The sequence below is a fragment of the Alligator mississippiensis genome, chromosome 6, assembly GCF_030867095.1.
Source record: "Alligator mississippiensis isolate rAllMis1 chromosome 6, rAllMis1, whole genome shotgun sequence".
Lineage (NCBI taxonomy): Eukaryota > Metazoa > Chordata > Crocodylia > Alligatoridae > Alligator > Alligator mississippiensis.
This window is the reverse complement of record NC_081829.1, coordinates 58,255,446-58,280,801: the sequence shown is the minus strand read 5'-3', so window position 1 is coordinate 58,280,801 and position 25,356 is coordinate 58,255,446. Positions and strand designations below refer to the sequence as shown.

Here is a 25,356-nt window from a genome sequence, read left to right as displayed (position 1 = left end):
GAGAAGACAGCTTGCCTGACTGCGGGGATCCCTAAGGTAACTAAGGAATCTTACCTGTCACGCCTTTGTTGGTAAAACTCATTAATGGGAAGAGTTCTTAATTCCTGTCTCTCTTGGTCCCCTCTTGGCTCTCACGTGGTGTCCTCAGTTCCAGGGCTCTGCCTCCCCTACACCCTGCCTAATGGCAACCAATAAGATGTTGAGGCTTAACACAGTCTAACTTCAGACTCACAGCCACAGATGGGCAATGGCCACTGCTTATCGGTATACAAATTCAGAGTCCACACTCAGTCTGTCCCTTGCTCAAAGTCCTTACTTTAGGGCTCCACTTCTCACCCCACTCTTTCCTTCTGAAATACTGACGTGGGATGTGCCTTAACTGTGGCAGTCTCCCCAAGTGTACTCATCACTTCTCTATTCTCTTCTCTCTTACAGGTTCATCATTGTTCCAGTCCCAGACCCCATTGTCTGGGATCCATGGCGAGTATCAATGTTGAGTATCAATGGTGAGTATCCTGGCTCCTCCAAGACAGCAACGGTTTGATGCCTTTTTACTCCAGGCTCCCACCAATTACCCCTGCTGGGGTACTTCTCTCTCCCGTGCCACTCTGGGCTTCTTGGAGGCTCTGGTTCTGGTCCTCTCCAGATGTTGTTGTGAAGGGGTTTTAACTCCTTACTGGGAGACTGGCCAGAGAATCGCTGCTGACATGCATTTAAAAAGTGTCTCCATGGTGGCACTGGAAGTCCCTCCTGGTTCGTGGCAGCATTTTTAGGCTGCTTCCCCATTCATTGGTCCCATGCTGCTGGTGAGTCAGCTCTTGTGGTGGTGTCCCCACCACACATACCTGTACAATGGAATACTACTTGCCTTTTTTATGAGGTTCTTTTGATGTTTTGCAAAGCACTTTGATTTCCTCACATAATAGTTGATCTCTATGTGCAAAGCTGCCCAAGTATCTGGAAAACATCTATTAAATAATATATGTGATCTTTAAACTTCTGATCTTTCATGGTATAGATAGGCAAGTGGGGTGTCCATTGCTCTCAAAAGCTCTCTCCATTGCTATTCTGAACTGGGATACTCCATGAAAATCAGCAATGGTTTTTGCATCCAGGCAGACGTGGGAAACCCATTAATTTAGAATCAATGTATGCAACATTTCAGGACAGCACATCAGTTTGGGGTGTATGTGTACATGTACACTTGTAGTGGGACCCAGGCCAAAGGGCCACACCAGGATGGGGACCACGTGCCACAGTCTCAACAGGTGTTTCACCCCCTTATCTCTATAACCTTTCTGCCATGACTTAATGTTAATGTAAAGGATATCAGGAGGTGGTACCTGACTGTATGGAGTTTGTTCAGATAGGCACAGGTCTCTGTGTCTGGGTATCTTCTGCGGGGCTCCATCTCCCTTACACACTGTCCCTTTCCACTTGGGTGTTGATCAGGATAGACTCTTGGCCTTTCTAGGTGCCTGTCTTTACATGATGGGAGAAAAAGTCAATGGGAGAAGAAAAAACAAGCAACCTGGGACCGATGTGAACTGGCCGAGCCCTGTGACTCTGATAAGGGTCCACTGCCAATGATGTCTGAGTCATGTGGAAATTAGTAAAACAATATAATGTAAATAGTCATGTCTCTCTCTGCTTACAGGCCTACCTTCAGCCTCGCAATGTGCATCTACTTTCTCCTCAGGCAGTTGAGGCTCCTCAGGGTTCACCCCCTAGTCATGAACCTAATTTACATGGCAAGCCAGTGTCAGGCTAACCCCTGTGGGTAGTTTGGAGCCATCAATACTCTAAACCCCCAGGAGGCCCTTGCAGGTACCTGGCATCCAGTATTTGCAGGATGGTCAGGTTTGTGCTGTGGGAGCCAGGATCAAGCTGGTCTTTGGCGAGATGTCCTCAGCTCCAGTGGATTCTAGGTCTTAGCCTTGCGCAGAGGGCAGGCACATGGGGAGCACGTTGCCCGCCATCTGCCTGCTGTGCCTGGAGAGCAGGCACACAGGGAGAGTGGGGGAAAGGGGGACATGCTGTTTGCCCACGGGCCCACTGCCCACTGTCAGGATGGTCCGGGGTCCCACAGACTGCACGGCATCCTAGCGGTCATCGCCCCAGTAAGTGTGGGGCCAGGCTGGGTCCCTACTACAACACTACATGGACAATATGGCAGGAGACTGGCCTCCATGGACTTAAGGAACTGAGGATTCCAGTTTTTTTGTCTGTGACTTTCAACCATACAAGTTTGGTATCTCATATGTGGACAATACTGAGTATGGGATTAATTTCATACTGTAGCAGTATTTCACATACCGTGTAATTCCAGAAAAGTCAAAAGACAACTTAATTGATTCTGATCAGTGTTTTTATTAAGAAATAGCTAAGAATTGCATTGAAAGTATATAGGCCTATGCAATGCAATTTAACTCGTTAGTGAGCAAGAATACTATTTAGTACTCTCACTACCAGTCTCAGCTTCCTGACCTGTTAGGTTCTGTGATCCACTGGTTAAACTCTGTAACAAGGGCCACCATATTCCATAGAATCTAATTCAAAAGTTTTCAGCAATTTGAAATCTCTAGGACCACATAAAATAGCTCTTTCAGGGAAATATTGTATTTCAGACCCTCTCACTTCTTCAGCTTTTGCTCCGACTGTAGTAGCCTTAGCACTGCACTGTTCTTCGTCACTCTTGATTCTTCCAGGAACCTTAAACTTGCCATGGAGTGGGAGAAATAGGGAAAATGACATGGCTAACTATGCAGAGATGCTATGCATGTTATACACCCTTATTCCTAATGAGATACTATGGATCTTACATTCTTTATATAAGTTCCTGGTATGTATTATATCATAACTACAGAAATCTGCACACTGCAGTAACCTAGCTTGTAAGAGACAAAGACCTGAATGGTTATTAACAGGTTTGCATTAGAGGAAAAGTTAAACATCTCTAGCTACCACTGCTACCTGAAAAGCCAAAATTAAGGATGGAGCTAAAAAGCTCAAGGAGCTGTGAGCTGTTTTGTTAGCCTCATGAAGGCATGTGCCTCATGAATGATGTATCCATCTAGTCTTCCAAATGCCTCAACAAACAAGCATCACTCCCCTCCTACTTTAATGGCAACCAGTTCCTTTTCATCCAAATCCCTACCTTAGTAATACAGTAGGGAGGTAACAAGGCTAGGAGCTGTGTTCAATAAAAAGGAGACAAAGAGTTGAGATTCCCTAGTATATTGACAATTTTTTGGCTGAGAAGGTCCCTGTCACTTCTGATAGTTTTACATAAGCATTGACAGGATTGAGCCTGTTGAGAGGACAGCTCAGCATTGTCTCCTGAGATAGTCGACACCCTCAGGAAATGCAGTATCAAAACTCATCTCCCACATCTCAGAAGAGATGTAAAATCCCAGCTGTTTCCTTTCTGTGATTCCTTGTATCACGTTGGGCCAAATATCCAACTGGAGTTTAGCAGCAGCAGTATTTTAAATATATGTAGCTAAGTTTAGAATTTCACAGTTTATGGTATGAATGAATATATATGGCACAATCATTAAACCGATTAGATCTCAGTAGAAGATGTCAAAGCAAGGGGGGAGATGCGGTGATATTGAATATTATATGCTTTCTTGTGCTCTACATAACTCTTTTCACTACTTGATTACTGAGAGTAAACTATTACAGCTGGAAATGCAGTAGCACTACTTGTAGCTTTTTCAGCAGGAACAATGGAAGATCATGTTAGCTGGTTGGGTCTGGCTGATTCTGCTGGGAAGAATGAAACTGGAGAACTTCTGCAGTTCCAATGTGCACTGGAAATGAAAAACACACACAAGATGGGTTTACTTCTACCAGATTCCAGTATGGTCTACACTACATAGAGTTTGATTTCTGTTGATAAAACTGAGTGCACCAACACTCAGAACTCCTCAGCATTTATACCATCTCTCTAGCCAGAAGAAGGTTTCTGCCCCTGTCTGCTAGCTGGCAGAAGGCATGTGTACACCCCCCTGCCTCCTGCTGGCTGCCACAGTCCCTTTCACAGCTGGTGACTTGTTAAGGTGCACATTTTATGTTGCTCGCAGAGCTGCATGGAGCTTCCAGGAGATATGTATGCACTTTGGTGGCTTAGTGACTTCCAAACATTGTCTGTTGCAGCAAAATTGACAAACATAGACAATCCCTCTAAGTATTTAACTTCTCACCCTTATAAACCAGGTGCTAAGTGACTTAATTTTCTTATCACCCATGTTACTTTAGAAAATAGGACTTAGGCTCCTAAGTTGCAAATTTTTTCAGAACTTCTTTTTCCTATTGTCTTTGCTGGTTGCAACCGCATGCATTGCTGTACTTAGTCAAGATAAACAAAAATCATTTGCGTCAAAGGCCACGTTGATAAAATCCCATATTTGGAACAGTTAAATTTAGCAGGGAGTGCCACATTTGCTTATTTGCATTTGATCGTTTGTTGCTTGAAAACCAGATCTTAGAGTGTAGCAAGTTGAAATATACTGGTATCTTACTCTTTAAAAATCTAGTTGACTGATTGCTACCTGCAGAGAAGTACAGCTGGTCAAACCTCCAGGTACTTGCTTAATGGAATTTTCACAGCCAAACTTAGAATGAGATTTTAACCTTGTCTCCACACCCAAATCCCAGTCTGATTAAACATTTTCACAGGTCATGTGTTACTACTCACTCAGAGATACCCTTGCAAAAGGTACTGACCTCCTACTCTGCATTTCAAAAATACACACACAAAGGAACCTTGCTGCTATTTATTTTTTAATCTATCTGGATCATATTCTTGCTCTCATCTTAAAACATAAGTGTTCATGGAATGGGTTCAAATGGTTACATGATTTGTGACCCATAGAAAGTCATTCAGCTTCTCTAAGATACAAAATCACCATCTGAAAAATAGATAGAATAATATCTCCTTACATAAAGGACTACTAGACTTACATGATGTGTATAAAGATGCTTTAAGAATCTCGGTTATAAAAGGAATTTAGATCATGCATGTTTAAAGCATGCATTATTATAATGTTTACCTGGTTTCTCTTCTTCTGGAATAGGTTCTTGTTTCTTTTTGTGAGAAAATCTAAAATAAAGAAATGAAGAGAAAAAGTAATCATTTTTGTGTTCTAAATCAGGGATGCTGAACCTGCAGCCCATGGGCCAAATGCAGCCTGCTGAGCCTTGGAATCCAGCCCATGGGGCTCCCCAATAGTCAGGAAATTTGGCGGCAGAGAAGCCGCAGCAGTTAATACTACCACCCTGCCCTGCTTTCAAAATCTCAAGCCCTGAGCCATGTGTTGGAGCCAGGTCACAACAGCTGCATGGCCAGATTGGGGCCAGGCCATGCCCCCTTCCCTCTGTGCAGCTAGGCTGGTGCTGGGCCACAGCCCCTTCCTTCCTCAGGTTCAAGCCATGCCCCCTCTCCACCCCTTGGGGAGAGAATCCCCTTGGGGAGAGATCAGGGCTGAATCATGTCCCCTCACCCCTTGTGGGGCTGGATTGAGTCTGGGACAAGCTCTCTTCCCCCACACAACTGGGTGAAAACCTGGCTGCCTCCTGTCCCTCTCAGCATGGCTGCTTGGGCCCCCACTGCGACTGCCTCAGGTGTTGGATTGGATCCACCAGTTGGATCTGGCCCACAGAGGAACTGGACATGCCCGTCCAGTCTGCCAGATGAAAAGGTTGAGCACCACTGTTCTAAATGGTAAGTAAAGCTGGTGGCCATGAAGTGACAGAACTGGTCTGCCACTTCCCCGTTCACTTTCTGCATCCATGTGTATTTTTATTTTCTAATTATTCTCCTCTCCCTATTTTAGCTGTAGTTCCATAAAAACTATTGAAAGCTGGATCACTGCACAGTTTTACCAAGTCTCCTTAACCTTTGTCCTGTGTGCAAGCCTGAGCTTCCATTGAGCAATGCCCATTGAGCAGTGACTGCCAACTGTGTCACTGCCAATTCAAAGAGAATGGGAAGATAACTTTTATTAAGATTGTTTGATCTGAAATGCTCTGTAATGGCCATTGCTCTGAAATGTACTCAGCATGTCTCCAGCCACCTGTACGTGAGATTTTCAGTTTGCTTTTGAATGATAAATATCCATTGGGTTATATTTTGAGAGAACCTGGTTGAAGAGCTCCTTCCTAAGTGATGCCCTCTGGAGGGCAGACCTGCTGTGATCTGGGAAATTTGTGTCTGTGGCCTCTCCTCTGTGTTTGTTGTCAGGGACTGGGGTTCAAGTTGTAGGCTGGCAGTTGCAGTCTGTAACATCCCCATAACAAGATCCTTTTCTGCAAGGAGATAAAGACAAGTAGAAAGCAGAAGAATTGTAGTCATTCCAACAAAAAAGAGAGAAGTTTTAACCATGCTAATTCCCCCCCCCCTTCCATGTAATCCCCACTTGCTTGTTTTTGTTCATTTTTCATCTTTTATTTCCATTCATGTAGCATTAATCAACCTGACAGGGTCCCCTCTTCTGTGTCCTGCCAAATTGAAAATGCCCCTGGAGATGATGTAGTTCTCATACCATACCTACACAATACCATGTCATCTGATTGCTATATTGCTATGTTCTATTTGCCCCCAAATCTTACTTTTACCTCCTGTGGTGTCTGATTAGTGGCTTGCATCCTCCTGCCCTTGTATTTGAATCCTCCCATACTCCTACATATCAAGCAAACCTTCTCATGATATCCTGCTCCTGGCGAGGTGGCATGTGTAATGCTCCCTTGCTATAGGCAGATTTGTGGAGCCATAGACTACAGTGCTTCCATGATAAGAATGCTACATCAACACCTACTATGACTTCCAAGGGAAAATAACTTTTCTCCCACTCATTAATTACATCCATTGAAAAATGTACCCTTATAATTAATACAATAAATACAATGTGGCTAAGAATATTTATCTTCCTACCACTGCATTTTAATATTATAATCCAGTACTGCGGTCTTCATTTAGCAACATCAGCATCAACTGCAGTGGCAGCTGCAGCCTATAACTTAGAACCAAAAATGTTTAAACACAGGGCCCTAAAAGCCATCTGAAGCCAAATTGAAGCAGATTCATAAGGTTGTGTCTACACTGTTTCTGAAGTTATTCTGGCATAGTCACCAAATAACATTTCCTTTCCAGTTGCTCCTGCTTGGTATGTGCCAAAACCTGAATATTAGGCAGTGTAGCTGTCTTAGGGTGGCTCTGAGCATATGCCCCAGTGCTGCTTTTAGGCTCCCTGTCTTGAGCATGCTCTTTGGCATGCACTCAGGGCCACTCTAAACTAGCTATAGTGACCCATTTCCAGGTTTTGGCATGGGTTTTGTCAGACTGTGTGACAGGGTGTTCCTAGGCAGTGGCTCTGAACTCAGCTCAGTAGCGTTGTAGAAAAGCCTGTAGTGACCTGACTTTCATAGATACCAAGCACCAAGAGGTTAATGGGAAGCCAGCACATATGGAAATCTGGTCACTGAGGTTATTTTGAAATTGTTAACCTGTACGTTTTATATGAGACAAAACTTTTGATTTAACTGTGGATACTCATTGATAACTGGCAGTGAAGCTCCAAAAGCAGACACTGGACAGAAGGAGAGAATGAAATAAAAAACTGTTTGTGACCTGAGAGGCAAATTTTAGAAATCTATCCATCTGTCTAGTTGTCCCATCACTGGTAGTGTTCAGGCACCTGAACACCAAATAAAATTCAAATACTTAGGTCTTCATCAGTTACTGCAAATGAAGTAATTTATGGTTTATAGGGTTATTAGAAAACTCTAACAAATGAAGAGATGTTTCTTCAACAAGTATGCAACCCTGAACTCTGATCAACTTGCAGTCTCTACAATATACAATGGGAATAAACTTATAGAAATGGTGAGGGTGTCAAGTTGTCAGGATAGAAGTAGGAGCCAATTCTTCCCATTGAAGCTTCAAGCCTCTGACTCCAGGTTCTTCACACCTCTCTGGCCAGCTGTGAGCAGCCATTCCTGAATAGCCATCAACGAGTCTGTCTGCAGGATCTGACACAGCAGCTCTAAAATCTGTTGGCAGAAGAGCAAAGTGGAAAAAGTATCAGCCTGCTCAGGTCAAAGTGACACGGCCTGTACCTGCAACAGATGAATAGGAGGTCAGGGTGGTATGCACTGTTTGTCTTGATACTACACTAATGTGGACTTTGTCTTGCAGTTTTACTGAGCTACATTTGCCTGCTCAGGGGCTAGCCCACATGTCTGAAGATGAAATAGAAGACCTAGAGGATACTGTATGTAAGTCTACTGCCTCCAAGTGTGGGATATGCACCACAAAGGACTTGGAACAGGTCCTGAGCAGTGAGCTAGTGTTTGAACTGGACTAGACTTGTCAAGATACAGAGTCCTCTGTTGCAGAGACACTCTTTCCTGTGTACGCAAGCTCATTGCTAAACAACTTCACCATAAAAGAATTTACCATCTGTTCAGCATGACCTCCCTTCTTCAAGCACTTTTTTGTTTTTTTAGCATTTCCTGCTGTACCTGCTAAACTGGACCCTGCCAGTGAGTCTCACTCTTCATGTATCTCCCAGTTACAAGAGGGCACCAACTTCAGTATGTTTCTCAAGGATTCTCAAAGCCCTTCACACTCTCTACTTAGCACTTTTGTTAGCTCTCTTTCTGCAGTTAGCTTGGTGCTCTAACTACTGGCATTTTACCATTTAAAGAGCAAAGAAATAGCAAACCCAAGGTGAGGGGAAAAAAACAACACAACTTCTAGTATATGATCTAATCTCCATGGGGACAGAGGAAATTAATTTCCCCAGCATACTTCCAATTTTTCATACACTGCAGTCCTCTAGTTCCTGGCCACTACAGTCTGTTACCATTCAATATTTTTATTAACGATGTAGAAGTAAATGTAAGATCCCTGCTGATAGAATTAACAGATGATTCAGAGATTTATAGAATGATAAATAATAAAGGAGCAGGACCAATATCATAAATAGGGGACAGCAATTGGAACAGCTGCATCAGGCACCAACCTGGGAAAGAGTGAGAAGTTAAAAAAAAATACTGCTGCAGCTGCAGCCTCATGAGCTCACTGGTGGCATGGCAGCAGCTGAAAATCACCACTGCCCCTGTGTCACAGCTGTCCTGGGTGCCCAACTGCATTGTTATGCCTCTGGGTGGAATAGGCACACAGAGTAACATGGGTCATTTGGTAAACTGAGCCCATTCAAATGCATATTTAATACAGATAAAGGCAAAGTGAGGTGAGTAAAAACAAAGAATGCAATCCATGCTTGTAGAATGGGGGGCTGTATTCTAGAGAGATGTTACTTAGGAAAACATGTAGAGGTTATAATGAACAGATAACTCTCAGATGATGCTGTGATAAAAAGGAACTAATGTGATTTTTGTATACACAGAGTAGTGAACATAACTAAGAACCAGGTGATTTTACCTTGATCATACAGCAGTGATGAGACTGATCAAGGGATATGAATGTTTATTTCTAGCCCATACATTTGTAAAGGAAGATGAAAAACTGGAGAGAGCACGAAGCCACAGACATTATTCGAATGCTGGAGAAAATGTTTCACATTGGGAAATTTAGAGGCTGATATATTTAGCTTATCAAAAAACGGTATTTGAGAATTGACTTAATTTGGGGGTGAAAAGACCTAAGAACTAAACAGCGCTTCAATCTAATGGTGAAAAGCATAACATGGATCATTAGCTAATGTCAAAACCAGACCAAATCAAGATAGAAACAAGACACGCACACACACACACACACACACACACACACACACACACACACACTTATTTATTTATTTATTTAAACAATGATGATTAATCATTGAAATGAACTAACATGGCAAGTGGTGGATTCTCCATTTCTTAATGCTTTTTTGGTCAAGACTAGATGCCTTTCTGGGATCTATTCTATTCTATTCTATTCTATGTAAGTTCACACTTACCACCATTGGGTCTGTCAACACTTTGGTCAGTTTTATTTGGTCATACCTAAGTTAACCCTCAATGTAGGGGTAACTGGGTAAAATTCTGTCACCTGTGTTACACAGGAGATTAGACTGGACAACGTAATAGTTCCTTCTGGCCTTATAATATATTAATCATCATACAGAGATAAAATCCTCTAGAAAGGTCTTTTTTTCTGTCTGTCAGTCTGTCTTATATATTCACTTGAATAGCAGTCCCACAGGGAAATCGAGTATCAAGAAGTAGGCAGAGGTCATCCACTTTTTCTTATTGTGTTCTACTTACAACCAGTTCTTGATCCTGGAAAGATAGGACAGCCTCCTTGCCTTTATTCTTGGCATTGTTGCCGTGCATTTGGTGGAAGGAATGGCGGGTGTTTGCCCGAGAGGGAGGTGGGATGAGGCGCCCAGTTTCTGCTGAGTACTGTGTAGCTCTCCGAAGTTCCTCTGTCTGTTAAAATAGACACATATACTGTTAGATAGAAAGGTTCAGAGTGGGAGAGGGATGCCAGGGAAAAAATTAAACTGAAGATGACAGAGTGCAAAGAGGCTGTGTCTAACAGGCAAATCTTTACATATGCATGAAAACAGGTGTTTGGCACTGGGTGAAAAAAAGGGAAGGCTCCTTGTGCTGTCAGAGTGCAACCAGTGCAGGGTTTTGAACAGTCACATGTGAGAGGTGCCTTTCTCCAGTTGGGAATGGTGCCCTCAATGTGCAAATATCATTTTTATTTAAAGCTGAAACTTGTAGGCCACCTACTGGTGGCAATTGGAAAAAACAGATAACTGGCTTTTCAAAACTCAAGCACTTTGCATCTCAGTCCAGCAGTACCAACATGCAACTTTGATCATTTATTCATGAAAGAAACAGGTCCCAGTACTAAGAAAGAATGATTTAGGGTGCTGAATTTGGTGGTCTTGAATGTGAGTGCGAGAATGATGGTGCACACTAAAGGTGATTTAGCACAGATAGGCTTGTGTAGCAAGCTTCCTATACAGGGTTTTGCAGATGTGCTTTAGTCTTGAACTGCGGTGTTCTCTAGTATTCTAGCCCTGGCTCCCACACACCACTGACAAAGTCCTTCAGTCCTTACCTGAAACTTTGTCCATCCTTGATCTTCCATACTCCTTAATCCTGGTCTGCAGCATCTTGTAGGTCCTTTGCTTCATTGGAAATTGCACCATTGTATGATTGTTTCATAACATGCATCTATAAAGTTTTTAAATGGAACTACCTAACTTATTCAATCTGTACTCTAAGGCAGATATGAGCCTGTGTCCCAAAAGACTGATTCACTTCTTCCTTTGGTTTAGTCCCCTTATTTTTTTGATAAGGACACAGATTTCATGTCTTGGATCTAGACTGTCAACACCCCAAAAATGGGCTGAGAGGTTATGATCCAGTATGTTCTACAGGCCAGGGGACATTTATCATCTGGACTCAAACCTTAGATTTGGAATGAAGAAGCCTGTGGCTTGGTTCTTGGCCTTCTGTGTGACTTTCATCCCATTACACATTTTTCCCTTCCTAGATTACATATAAGTAGGTTAAAACTATGTTAAAATATTAAAATTATCTTCAACAACTGAGGTTTTTAAGTGTCCCTTCAAATAATGAAGCTGTCACTGACAAACAGAGGGCAAGAGATATAAAATAGCGATAAAGTAACTGTAAATCACTCTGTTCAGGTTTTGCTGCTCCTTGTTTCTTGACTTCATTCCAGGTGTTGGTTTGATGATTCTCAACAGCCACACAGTTTTAACTCTCACCTTACTTATCACTTCTTTTTTCTCCATTTCTTTGCATGAGGCGGCACTAACTCTGGCAGCAAGTTCCTTCAGTTCTTCTCGCCATGCTTCTGACAATGAACCTGTGAAGAATACAAAAGGTATGAGAAGGCTCAGTAAAGTGGTGCCATTTGGCTCCTATAGAACTTATCACCCTTATGTATGTCTTAACATGAAAGGTTCTTTTAATTGTTCCCATGGACATTCAAAGACCTTCCATATTCATTGTGGAAGGTAATTTGAATGATCATATCCTTATGCCAAAGGTTCTGGGAGAGCTTGGATAGAAGTGATAGGAGAAGCAAATACATAGTAGGTTTCACCACTAGATACATTATCAAAGGTTATTATGGGATGCATTATGCAATCTCTTTATGCAGTGATGCTTTCTTTAAAAGGGAAGAGGAAAGTAATGTTCCTAAAGTCCATACCAGGAGCAGCACATAGAAATGTGCGGGGAGAATATGTGAAAGTGACAGAAGCTCCCTAGAGAGAATGTTTCCTAGGCTGAGAAGATCAGGAGGCAAAAGGGGGAAACATCTGTATGGCCTCCACTGTTTAATCCTCCTCATTTGTAGATGGATTCTGGAGGGACAGTCAGCATTGCAGGAGTTCAAGAAGCTACAAATAACAGCATAGAAGTAATTGTAAGTGCTTTTTTTCCCCATGGCTTGCTGCTTATCCTAGGGCCTTGTTACATGTTGCACTTTGAGCTGCTCAGATGTTAAAAGGTGTTAGTACTAGCTTGAGTTTGGAGAAGCATTGGTGACACATAGGGGGTACACACCCCGAGATCGGCCAGGCCCCCACTGAGAGAAGTGCCAGTGGCACTTCTGGGTTTGTTACCGGCACTTCTGCCAGTGGTGGCAATCAGCTGCTGGCCACACTCCCTTGGCTGGTAATTGGCCGCTGGGGGACCCCACCACCCCATTATTAGGAGGCACCAGTCACCCATGTGGAGAAGTCATACCTTAAGGCTAAAAATCTCTGACTGTCCCCTACTTGCACAGCAGTGACTTGCCACTAGAGGGCTGGTGAGCGGAGGCGTGACTAGGAGCTACAGCTGTGAGCTGCCACTACAGGGCTGGTGAGCCAGGACAGGCTTCTAGTCTTGCTCTGCAGCTGGGGGGTGGGGTAGGGATGAGGGGGGCACATGAACCTGGGAGGTAGAAAGTTAATGGAATCAGGGTGGGCAATGAAATGGGAAGTGGAAAGGAAAAGGGGGTGGGTGAAGGGTGGTGAAATGAAATCAGCCAGCCACTGAAGGATAAAATAAAAAGAAGGAAAAAAATAATTTAAAATGAAATAAAGAAGAAGTAAATGAAAGGTCTCATGTTTTAATAAATCAGGATTTGGAATTGGGGTGTGGGGGGGGGGTGCTGGTCATGCTTCCTGGGGTGGCTAGGAGGTGGAAGCGGTGAGGGAAGGCACTTTTGGAGAAGCTACTGCTCCTGCCCTGGGAAGGAAGCCACAGCTCATGGAGACCCAATCTAGCCCCCTATCTTGTTCCCTCCCTGCCACCAGACCCCACCCTTGGACCTGTCTATGCCCTTCAACCTGGCTAGCTGGCATGTGTTCTGTAGGCTGTTTGCATGGGGTTGCACCCCTGGGGGTAGAAGGGTCACACACCTGGGGGCAGGGAGGGAGTTGGCTTGGTGCCAGAACCGGCCCCTGGACAGTAGAGTTCAGGGAATGGAAAGTTTGTTCACGCAAAACAGGATGGTGTGGGAGGGGACACTGCATCCTGGGATGCTAGAGGACTGCAACTTGGGCAGCTCTCTGTGGGGAGTGGCCACATATTAATGGAACTCAAGTCAGGTAACACAGATCAGAGATAAACCTGTCCTGGAGTGGTGTAACTTTAAGCCACTTAAAGTGTGCTTAAAATTAGTTTCAGGTGTTAATGTGTGGACAGTCCAGGGGTTAAGAGCTCCAGGAGCCACCTAAAATAAATGTGTAACAAGCTCCCTACTGACAAGCCGGCAGTTCTGTCTCAGATCTTTTCTATCCCATCTTTTCTTTGTGCTATATCCAGAGGCTGGTGAAACACCAAAACACTGTACATACCTTAGTGCTCCCTGGTGCTCAGCAGGTGATGGTCTCCAGGAGAAGGCAGAACCTGCAACCTCAGCTTATCAGCAAAAAAGAGTGGATGGGAGTGGACCCAAAACAAAAGGACTTTGTATGAGCAGGGGAAAGATGGGAAAGGACAGGCAGCAGCCTCTAATTTAACAAGCCATAGGAGGAGGATATAATTAATCTCACTCTACATAACTGGGATGCTGTTAATCAGGGTATTTGCAAGGAACCAAATTAAACATCATGATGATAGTTAATGGCATGGCCTGTAGCATAATTGCCATGCTAATTGCATTTGACTGAGCTACAGGGAGGTGATTAAATGGTTCTCACATAGGGCTATCTGGCCTTTGTAGTGATCAGAAGATGATGGTGCTTTGTCTGTCATCTAAAGACCTCTTCCAGTGCTGCTTCAGCAGAGATGAGCTGCTGTATCACCCAGGCTGTGTCAAGTTCACTTTCTGCAGGCTGGCAGCACGCTGCAACGTCTTGGAAACCTGGCATTATTTTTCTGAGGTTCAAAACCATTTCAGCTCAAACGGGCAGGAAAAATAATCAGGTTGAGCTTTTTTATCAGTGTCAGTCCTGACCTTGCTCCAACCCATTAGTGAGCCAAAACCAGTGAAGTAAAGTCATTGGAGAACCATTTCAGGTACAGCATGATGAATTCTGTTAATCAGCAATTCCACTTAATTGGGACAAAAGGCCATCTAGCAGGGCACCCTGATTAACAGACTCTGCTGTACCAGAATATATGAACAGAATACTAACGTATACCTAGTCTGGGGACCAGATTACTATGTGGATCTCCAATTGGCAGCTGGATCCCAGGAGCTCCCAGTATGGTCGTAGAAAGCTGGCCTTTTATCATTGGATGAGATGGCAGAGGGGTCAGTCTGGACCACCCATCATTAACCATGCAGATAGGAACACCATTCAAACCTAGATAGGAAAAGGGAAAGAGGGGAAAAGCAGCAAGTAATTCAGTTGAAGAAGCACACAAAAAATAAGCATTAGCACCTTATATAACACATGCAACATCAAAGTTACATCCTGTCTGAATGATAAATCAGTAGCTGCATGGTTTCTGCTGTACCATGAATGTCTAAATCTTCTCTCCTCCTATAGTACATAATGAGTCCTTGAAACCTCTATTTTTTAGATAGATTCTATATGTACAATGAGAGCATAAACAGTTTGGATTAATTAGGATACAGCCTCTGTTTTCTTTAACGGGAAGAATGACATTGGATAAATTCCCCAGGAGTTTATTTGGGAAACACAGAGCTAACAGTAGTGTAATCAGCTGCTGCATCATCTGCATATAGAACATAGGTTCTGGGATTGAATGTAGACACATGTGGGATTAACTTTAGGAGTCCCAGATCACCACCACCATTGCTAAGAAGAATCACCAGAGTGACACTTTCAGGAAATGTTGCCCAATAAGACTTGTGCTGCTTTCCCTTATACCCCGTGCCCTATCACCAGACCTGGGATGGAGCATTATATAAATTCCTTTGTTCCTGCACGTCCCATTCAACCTTTATGCTTCACATCAATAGTACCTTCAACTCCTTCTTCTTTGCCATAGTACTAAATTCCTACCTTGGATGTGAGTCACCCGATGAGGGTGGGGATTGTGTCGTGAAAAGAAGGAATGGTGGCTAAAGCTGCCAAAGCGAGAGGTGCTCTTTGACTGAGGTCTCAGGGCCTCCACACTAAACCTTAGTGGTGTGTTCAGAGCCATGTGTTCAAGTTTCCCTGAGACTCCTGTGATATCTATTCCTTTGAATGGGGCAACGACTGGGCTCTTTGACATCTCCATCTTCTTTGGAGCTGATGTTCTCTTGGTACTTGTAGAAAAAGAAAAGTTAATCACCCATTAGCACATGATCACATTTTATGAAAACATCTTTACCTTGAGCATCACTTGGATTCATGGAAGGTGAAATTGGAGTCCAGATAGATGCAGGAGTCCAGTTGGGGTTATTTTCTTCTTGAGGCTGTCCCTCCAAAATCTATTCAAAACGAGCAGGAGATCCTGGGTCACTTATTCTTTTCCTCTGTATACCAAGGGCTTGAACCAAATGGAGGGAATCCTCTCCCTCACTGACACCAAAGTAAACTTTGTAAGTGTCTTGGATCTGAAATTCTCACACAGCTGAAATGCATGAAATGCTCAAGGCAAGTAGACAGAGAAAATGAATTTGAACCAAATACCTAAATGAAGAAAACCCAGTAGCAATGTTTGTGTGTGTGTGTTTGTGAATGCATGTGTGCAGCATAGGTTTGTTCAGTATTTATAGGAACGTTTTGTTTCTATTTGTAAGGCAGCCAGAGTTCATGTGAGCTTGGACGCTGAGATGCAAGCCCATGCAGACTCCTACGTATTTGCTGAAATGCAGAAAGAAGCAGCTTTCTGAGGAAATTCCCAGGAAAACAACAGGCTGCCTGCTCCAGTTGACAATTCGGAGCGATGACTCAGGGATATTGGTTTCTGGTCAGGCAGTTGCTGAGACAGACACGGTATAACTTCCCTCCAATACTGACCTCATATTCTGAAGGCTGACAAACACCTCAGAGGATTTTTAACTGGTATTTTCCTAACAGCATAGGTGCTGAGATCAGGAGCCTTTTGAAGCATCCTTATATTTAATTGGTGCCTTAGCTAGCATTTCTTTGAGGTGTCTGGCTCAATGCCTCGCAGGAAACCATGGAAAAATGTAGGATCTGATTTTTCCTCATGTTCATCTGAACACAGCTCTGACCATTCAAAACTTTCCGCTCTCTTCAATCTCCCCTACAGCACCCCAAAACTTGGGTGACAGTGCTCTCCACTGGCATGTTTTCTGGTACTTCACCATGTTTTCTGGTCTTTGCTGTGGCAGGTTAGTGATATTCAGGAAAGGTTTTTTTGGGGACTGACTGGTAAATCCTTCAAGTGCTGGGTAGAGCACACTGGACAGAGAATTTTCCATGAACATTTGGTCATATTTTTGCACATTTTTTTCAATTTGAATGTTCAGAGCCCTTCCACGTTTGCTTTACATGAATGCAAATGTGGAAGGTCTGTAGAAGGGGTGTGTTTTTCAGACAGTGAATCTGAACTCATATCTATGAGCAGTACACATCAGAAGCTCGATTCTAAGTATCATATTCATCTAATTAGGTAATATAAAAACATTTTGTGTTCTATGTATTGGATCCAAGGTATGAGGGAAAAGGGGGTTTAGAGCCACTTTTGCCTTTCTCTGATCCTAGGAATATTCAGTGAACAGGTATCGCCTGTAGCAAAAGTGTCCTATTGGCAGCCTGTAGGCCTCATGAGGCCCTTGAAGGCCCCCAGGGTCCTGCCTGGCTGTTGCTCCCCCGTCATCCTGGCCACAGCAGCAGCTGGAGTCTTCAGGCTCCCCTCCCTCCTCTAGCTTACACTTCTTGACCCCTTCCCAGGGTGGGGTGAAGCAACAGTAACTAAATAGGGGTGACCAAGTAACTAAATCCTCGGATGATGGTGTCGCTGTGGACGTGGTCTTTCTAGACTTTAAGAAGGCCTTTGACACTGTCTCTCACCGCATCCTCATCAACAAATTAAGCGACTGTGGCATTGATGCCTACATAGTTGGATGGGTAAAAAGTTGGCTGATGGAGCACACCCCAGTAGCGGTGGACAAGTTGTACTCAACCTAGCAAGATGTGAGCAGTGGGGTACCCCAGGGCTTGATCCTCAGGCCCGCACTGTTTAACATCTTCATCAGCGTCTTGGATGAGGGGGTGGAAAGCACGCTGTCCAAGTTTGCTGATGACACTAAGATGTGGGGCGAGGTGGAAACACTTGAAGGGAGAGAGAGGCTGCAAATAGATTTAGACAGACTACAAAAGTGGGCAGACGAGAATAGGATGGGGTTCAATGTAGACAAATGCAGGGTGCTGCACCTTGGGAGAAGGAATCCACAGCATACATACAGGCTGGGAAGTTCCCCTCTTGAAAGCGCAGAGGCGGAAAGGGATCTTGGAATCATTATTGACTCCAAGATGAACATGAGCCACCAATGCCAGACTGCAGCCAGCAAGGCCAGCCATACCTTGTCATGTGTCCAAAGGTGCATCTCAAGCCAGTCCAGAGAGGTGATACTCCCCCTCTATGCGACTTTGGTCAGGCCGCAGTTGGAGTACTGTGTCCAGTACTGGGCGCTGCACTTCAAAAGGGATGTGGCCAGCCTGGAGAGGGTTCAGAGGAGGGCCACCCGCTTGGTGAGAGGGCAGCAGGACAGGCCCTATGAGGAGACACTGAGGGACCCGAACCTGTTCAGCTTCAGCAAGAGGAAGCTGAGGGGGGACCCGGTGGCTGCCTACAAACTCATCGGGGGAGATCAACAACAAATAGGTTTCTCCCCAGTACCACCCAGCACAAGGAACAATGGTTATAAGCTGATGGAGAATAGGTTTAGGTTAGAGATCAGAAGGCAATATTTTATAGCTAGGGTGGCCAGAATCTGGAACCAGCTTCCCAGGGAAGTGGTCCTTGCCCCTACCTTGGGCAAATTCAAGAGGAGGTTGGACAATCTCCTGTCTGGGGTCTTGTGAACCCAGCATTCATTCCTGCCTGTGGCAGGGGGTCGGGCTGGATGATCTGTTCAGGTCCCTCTTGACCCTAGCTACTATGAAACTATGAAACAGCTCAGGGAGTTGTGGCTGCTCAGGTGCATGGCACAGCAGTGAGGGAGGGAGGTTGGAATGGGTATACGATGGAGATGGGGGGGCATGGGTGCACAGTGCAATGGTGGGGGTTCCTGCATAGTGCATGGTGGGGAGGGGGCACACAGCGTGTAGCCTGGGGGCCTGTGGTTCACTCTGGTGCAGCTTGCATGTGTATGGCCCCCTGCTGGGGCAGCCCCTTGGATCACTCAGCCCCCAGCTGCTTAGAAGTTGGACACAGCTCTAACTTGGTGTAAGTGTAACAAGAGCTGGAAGTCTTCTATAACTTATACCATTCCCTACATAGTTTTTCTGCTATTTGAGGATTAACCCACTATTTCCATGTGATGTGCTTTCTATGCTTGAAGGGATCAAGAAGGGTTTGGCCACTTTTCATGTGACAGCTCTGGTGCTATGACAGCCAGTAATTCCCCTACACAAGGAGAAACCCAAGATTTCCTGTGAGGGAAGCTTTCTGCTTCTTTTGTGTCAAGGCTACGCAGAAGGGCAAGACCAAGTATAAACAACCTAACTCTATGTATCCAGTCATAACAGCTCACATTCAAACTACTGAAAATGTACAAGCTGCTTACAAACAAGCTACAGATGAGGGCTTACCATCAGAAATGAGTCAGTGAATGATTTTACATAGCAGGTATATTTGAGAAAAGTGTTGTATTTTTGTGAACAAACTGGGAACCAAAATCAAGGTGAAATTCATTATGAATGGTTCATCATGAATTATTCACCCAGCCTTCATCCTGGGAATGGCTGCCTCCTCCAGAGTTATTCATCTACAGTTTCAAAATGAGAGTCCAAATCATACTTTTTAATGGCATGTCACTTGGAGCACAATGCTATTAGAACACCATGAGATTTAAGCTGTGATTATGGCACCACACAGGAAACCTGGTGTGTGCAACTTTATTAGCTAAAAAGCTAACACTTTAAATGCCAGGCAAAGCATTTTTCTTGTCAGGCTAATGGAGATGGGCCCAGCATGGATATTTCAGTGTCAGAAATGCGACACCCACCAACCCTCTTCCCTTTTGCTATTGCTAGTCAGCAAGTCCAGCAATTCAGCTATTCCTGTTTGCAAGAGTTCCATTATCTGCTTTCCCACTTGCTCACTCGTGGCATTACTTCCCAGATGTTTCTTCTAAGGACATGGAATACAGCTTTGGTACTTACTCTAGCTGCTGAAGATTGGGTTCCAAATTTTTCAGCTCATTTGCCATTTTAGTGATTCTGTGACAATACAGAAAAATTGATCATTATTACAGCATTTCTCGCTGCAGAGTCCACACAGGTATGTACACATCTAGATTCACATCTATCTACAGTATGCAGGTCTGGAGATACTACTGTGGAGAGAAAGGTACCTTGCTATAAAAACATTCAGCTTCTCAAGCTCTTCAGTTCACTTAGACGACTGTTTTCAGAGTTGTGGGTAAGCACTCAACTCAAACCACTTGTCTCTGTGAGCTTATTTCCTCTCTGTGAAGTGAAGACAATACTTCCCTACTTCAGGGAGCTGTTGTGCGGCTCAGTGAAGGTTTATAAAAAACTATATTACTGTGAGGTTTTACTACAACAAGATGTACTGTCAGACCCTCCCAAAATAGCTCTTATGTGCAGGAAAGCACACGTGCCCTCACAGGGCTTTGGAGGGAAGGAATGGATAGCCAGTGAAAAACATGCATGTGGCAGTGGTCACCTTGGACCAGAGGTAGGCAACCTTTGTTGGCTGTGGGCCAGAATGATCCACCCTGGGTCAGGGGCTGGGGCTGGGCACTAGGACCCTGCCACTACCACCACTTGTCTCTGGACTAGCACAGGGTAAGTGCCTGCAGCCAGCACATCTCCCCATGGTGGCATGTGGAGAGTGCACACAGAAGGTGTCCCCCACAGCCGAATGCTGCAGAAGCCCAATGTCTATTCACATGGGAATATGTGAATAAGAACTAAACTATTAACTGTATGTGAAGCATTAGGCATTAGATGTAGTGTCACTGGGCATGAACTGTGATGGCGACGCTACTGCACAGCAGCAATGAGCTATTGCGTAGTAGCTTGTTGCTACTGCTCAGTAGCAGCTAAAAATAACTGTGCAACGATGGGATTGTGCAGTAACGCCAGTTACTGCACAGTCGGCTGCTCATGTAGATGCGCCCAGTGAGTCTTTTAGGAAGTTTTACTTTCCTTCTGGATCACTGAAATATCAGAATCAGTTTCTGATCTGTCTTTGGTGGGAAGCTTTTTCTTCAGGTCTTGATTCACTTGAGTCCTTATACTGAGATCCAGTTGACTTGTACTTTTGCCATCTGTGCTTCTACACATAGTACAAAGTTCATTATCTACAGACTGCTGAGGCTGATTTCCTATTTCTGCACAACAGTATTTGCATTTGTGTCTGTAGGTCCATTTCTTCCCATAAGAACATGGTTGCTTCTTGTGTTCTGAAACAACTGGTTTCTTTCTTTGGGCTGTGATCATCAAGAGAATCATCAAGAAGCATGAATGTTGTGTCTTCTTGTACTACAAGTGCTCACTTAACTAGATTCAGTTTCTTACAAGCTGCCAGGTCTAAAACTGGTGTCACCTCCTAAAGTACCATAATGAACAGGAGTTTGTATACTTTACTTTTATATTGGATGCTAGCAATGCATCTCCCCTGCACCGGTATATTTGTTCCAAAATAGACAATTGTTTTGATGTTTGTTGAATTCACTTTTGTTTTCAATTTTAATTTTCTATATTCATGCTCTGATAAAATATTAGCCTGAGCTCCTGTGTGACCATTTTAAATAAAACCGTTGTTTCTTGCACATCCACTGGCAAAGTCCAGTCTATGTCATTGATTTGGCTCGATTCTACCATATCTATATGAAATTCTTCTGGTATGCTTCAACTGTATGCACTTGAGATATTTGTGCTTGGGATCTGCAGCACCTGTCAGAATGCTTCCTCCTGTTACAGTTAAAACAAAGCTTTCCAAAGGCAGCACAATGTTTGGGGCCATTTTGCTTTCCACACTTAGTACACATATGCTTTTCTGCTCTCTCTCCCTTGCTGCTCGCAATTCCACTCTGTGAGGTGGCTTCTTACCAGTGGAAAATTCCACCTTCCGGGGTGGGTTTTATGTCCATATTCTTTCATGCCTACTGCATGGATGGCCCCTTTTGGTGTATTCAACTCTGCAGCCTGGGTCTTGACAGTTTCTTCTGCCCTGCACATTTGGACAGTCTTTTCTAGGGACAAATCTCCCTCTTGTTATAGCCTTTTTTGTAATGTATTGTCTGCAATACCATAAATAATTCTATCTCTAATCAGAGATTCTGTCAAGTTCGGAAAAGCACAGTGTATGGTGTCACAACCCAATGATTTTAGTGCCTCGGCACGGTGGAATTTTTCCGCCACATGAGAGTCTCTGTGCACAGCAAAAATTTTCTGTTGCAACAGAAAACTCCGGTGCAAGAGAGTTCCCACCATTCGTATGCAAATTTGTATCCCACTATTGGCCAGTTCTAAATTATTCCTACGTGGCGGCTAGCGATTGGCTTGTTAGCCGTATAAAATTCTGTGCGACTTCCGCCCAAGTCGGAGAACTTTGAGCACGCTGCAGAGTGCCTTTGAAGATTCCTGACACGTGGCTGAGCTGATCGACAGCCTGATCAACTATCGATTTGTCTTCCCGTCGCCGAGCGCCATCCCTCGACGTACCCTTTCCCTGCTGGCCTGGTTCGTGTATGGATTAGCTGGCCTGAGCCTTGCCAGCTGGAGCAACTTGCATAGTTGTTTAAGCGACCGGACCACCTGCGTCGCGGCTACTAGTGGCATAAGTAAAGCTTTTTTGCAACCAATACGCTTTGTCTGCCTCTCCATTCACCAGCCCGCCCAACAACCGAGTAATTTCTAGATCACCTCAAGTCAGCCCCGGCCGTCTGAGACATATGGAAGGGGGCTGTTCCTACTACACTTCTGCAGAACCCCCACTGTACATGTAACTGTGATACCCAAAAGCCTGGGTAGGTCTATCCCAATCATGCAATTGGTCCAATAAAAGGTATCACCCACAAAAATTATTCTCTCTTGCATGTTTCCATGCCTGGCATGAGGGTCGCCCACAGAAGGCTACTGCGGAACAGCTCCTCTTGGCCATAATTGGAGTGTCATATCTTTCATGGAGCCCAAGAGAGAAACCAATGGGGCTAACGGCAGCCCAACGCAAGGAAAGATGGGCTCATCACCACCTATCAGACCCCGGAGCAATTCCAACGCCTCTGGAAGCTATAGACGCCTGTGTAGAGGTATATGGAGGGACAAATGCTGTTACGCTCCAACTCTTTTTGAACCCAATGGCGGGTCAGCCAGTAGGAACTCTTTTGGGCCATCTCCCACGTCTACAGGCGCTCATGAAACAAGGTGAAGGAACTTCTAATGATGTAAAAGACCGATCTTCGGCATACCCAGGTGAAGCACCGAGACCAAGATGTCAAGAATTTAACCACCGGCGAGAGCTATGGTGGTCTCCTCAAAGAACGTTGGAGGAAAGGAACATGTTTGGGTTCCTTCTCGGTCATTCCGGACTCACGAAATCTCAGCTGTGTGTTTTGGGGGAAAAGAGCCAACGTCGTCTAGCCGACGCACTGGGATTCAAATTCGAGGACCAACCAAAAAACGAGTAATGGCCGTTGGCTCTGCCGGCGGCCTTCTCCAACTTGAACCTGACCCCACTGACCCTCGTCCTTACGCCGAACTTACTGTCTACAACCCTGCTGATCCAGATGACCAACAACAAGTACTCTTCCTCCTCGATACTGGAGCTCAGGTTAACATAATTACCTCAACGATACCCCACCAGAAGACCACCAAAACGATCAAGGTACAAGGGCTTAACGCTATTGCAGTCACCACAAAGGTCAAATTCTTAGTCCAAGGTTATCGATACGCTCTAGAGGCCGTGTTAGGGGGCATCAACATTCTAGGAATCCCGGGGATTAAGGCGCTTGACCTTAAGAAACAAGTGCTACAAGCATTACCCATTATTATCCCAGAACAGGATTGGCATCGACCAACACTTCGTAACACCTCCACCTGGCGGTATCGACCAATCCCAACCAAGAGTCCCCTAAAAAAGTCCCTTACTGACCTCCTGCGGCGACTCGAGCAACGAGGTTGTATTAAAACCGTAACTGCTAGCACCTACCTGTCACCAGGATGGGGAGTAGCGAAACCTGGAAAGCCCAACAAAGCCCAGCTAGTCATTGATTATAGGGAGGTCAACAAAAGATGTCAAGTACTTCAACAACCTAATCCTTCTACTCTACCACAATGCATGTTCGAGATGGCTCAATTCCAGCAAAGTAAGTGGGTCGGAGTCACACTGGATTTGAAAAACATGTTCTTTTCCATCCCGATAACTGACCCTGAAGGTATACTAAATATGTGCATTGATGGCACTATGTACACATAGACGGTTTGCCCGCAGGGGTATCGTAACGGTCCGTCGCTGGCTACTGGTGCCATGAACAATACCCTAAAGAATTTTCAAGCCTCATATTCTCTTCCCCCAGAGGAGGAATTAAGAATCTGGAGTTATGTCGATGATATTGCTATCATGGGTCATGATAGTTCCGTAGTTACTAGTATAGTCAACCAACTAGTCGCTCACCTTCAAAGTGAGGGATGGATGATCAACGAGGAAAAGTCATGCCTACATCCTGTAGATGACATCACGTTCCTCGGCACCCGATATATTGGTTCCATCCGCCACGGAATCTCACATGATGGTCCTAACATCGATCCATTAAAGACATTCCTCCCTGTTACTAAGAGACACTTCCAACAGCTTTTAGGTCACTTAAACTGGTACTGGCATTATGTTGAACCCAGTCATTTGGCGCTCCTCACTAAGTTGCAGCGACAGATCCGTGACAAATCCCGAAAATCCACGCCTTGGACGGAAGGAGATCAGTGGAACCTGCTTCGCCTGCTAGCCACGGTTAAAAACACACAGCTCCATGCCATCGATCTGGGTGAGCCATTAACTGTAACCCTTGGGTTCACCACAAACCATGTGTGGGCTGTTGTGTACAACCCTCGCGATGAACTAGTATATATTGCCCATAAGATGCTTCAAGCGGCACAACATCGATATGGAGCTATAGGGAAAATCCTCCTAGCCGGACAACTAGTGGAGCCATTAGCAAGGGGGCATGGGACACTATGCGCTCCCAGTGCCACATTGTTACCCTTGCTGGATGCGGAAAAAGTCGACCAGCATTTTCAGGGGGAGCCTAAAACGTGGAATACGTTGGTGCTTACCCACCATTACAACTGGCACTGCTGGAAGTTTGAAGATACGACGCCTAATCCTAGCCCAGGAGATGAGGAAAAGGTCCCTACACTGTATGGAACGTCTGCCCCAGCATGGATGGCTTCAGATGGAACCTCCCGACATGGCGGAGGCTATGGGTATTACTGCAAGGCTTGTCACGATAAGGAAATATTTCAAGCCTACCCAGATGACAACTCGGCCCAAAAATGTGAATTGTTAGGATTCCTCAAGGTACTGGAGCATTGTCTGACACATCATGACGATACGCTCCCCGTTCCAATTATCGCAATCGACTCGCAGTACATTTACAAAATTCTTACTGGTACAGCCCTTCCCACCGAAAATTTGGATGATTGGCAAGACATCTGGAAAACGTTAACTAAATTTGCACGGCTCCCGTTGGTTAGGCACACTAAGTCACACCGTCCGGATACTGATCCAGTACATGAGGTCATCGAT

General features: G+C 44.7%; 1 protein-coding gene across 2 annotated transcripts in view; it reads right to left on the bottom strand.

Moving 5' to 3' along the window:
- Positions 1-2,367: 2,367 nt before the first annotated feature.
- Positions 2,368-25,356, bottom strand: part of TBATA (thymus, brain and testes associated) — a 28,612-nt gene continuing 5,623 nt past the window's right edge. The window contains exons 2-10 of one of the 2 annotated variants that reach the window (XM_019484337.2): positions 19,749-19,805; positions 15,781-15,880; positions 14,637-14,801; positions 11,763-11,863; positions 10,279-10,443; positions 7,974-8,055; positions 6,147-6,312; positions 5,058-5,107; positions 2,368-3,815 (exon numbers count right to left, since the gene is read on the bottom strand). In XM_019484337.2, coding sequence (XP_019339882.1) covers positions 3,745-3,815; positions 5,058-5,107; positions 6,147-6,312; positions 7,974-8,055; positions 10,279-10,443; positions 11,763-11,863; positions 14,637-14,801; positions 15,781-15,802 — 822 coding nt within the window. In that variant the 5' untranslated portion in view covers positions 15,803-15,880; positions 19,749-19,805 and the 3' untranslated portion in view covers positions 2,368-3,744. Of the gene's footprint in view, positions 3,816-5,057; positions 5,108-6,146; positions 6,313-7,973; positions 8,056-10,278; positions 10,444-11,762; positions 11,864-14,636; positions 14,802-15,467; positions 15,716-15,780; positions 15,881-19,748; positions 19,806-25,356 lie in introns of both variants that reach the window. The other variant, XM_019484336.2, reaches the window with a different exon arrangement.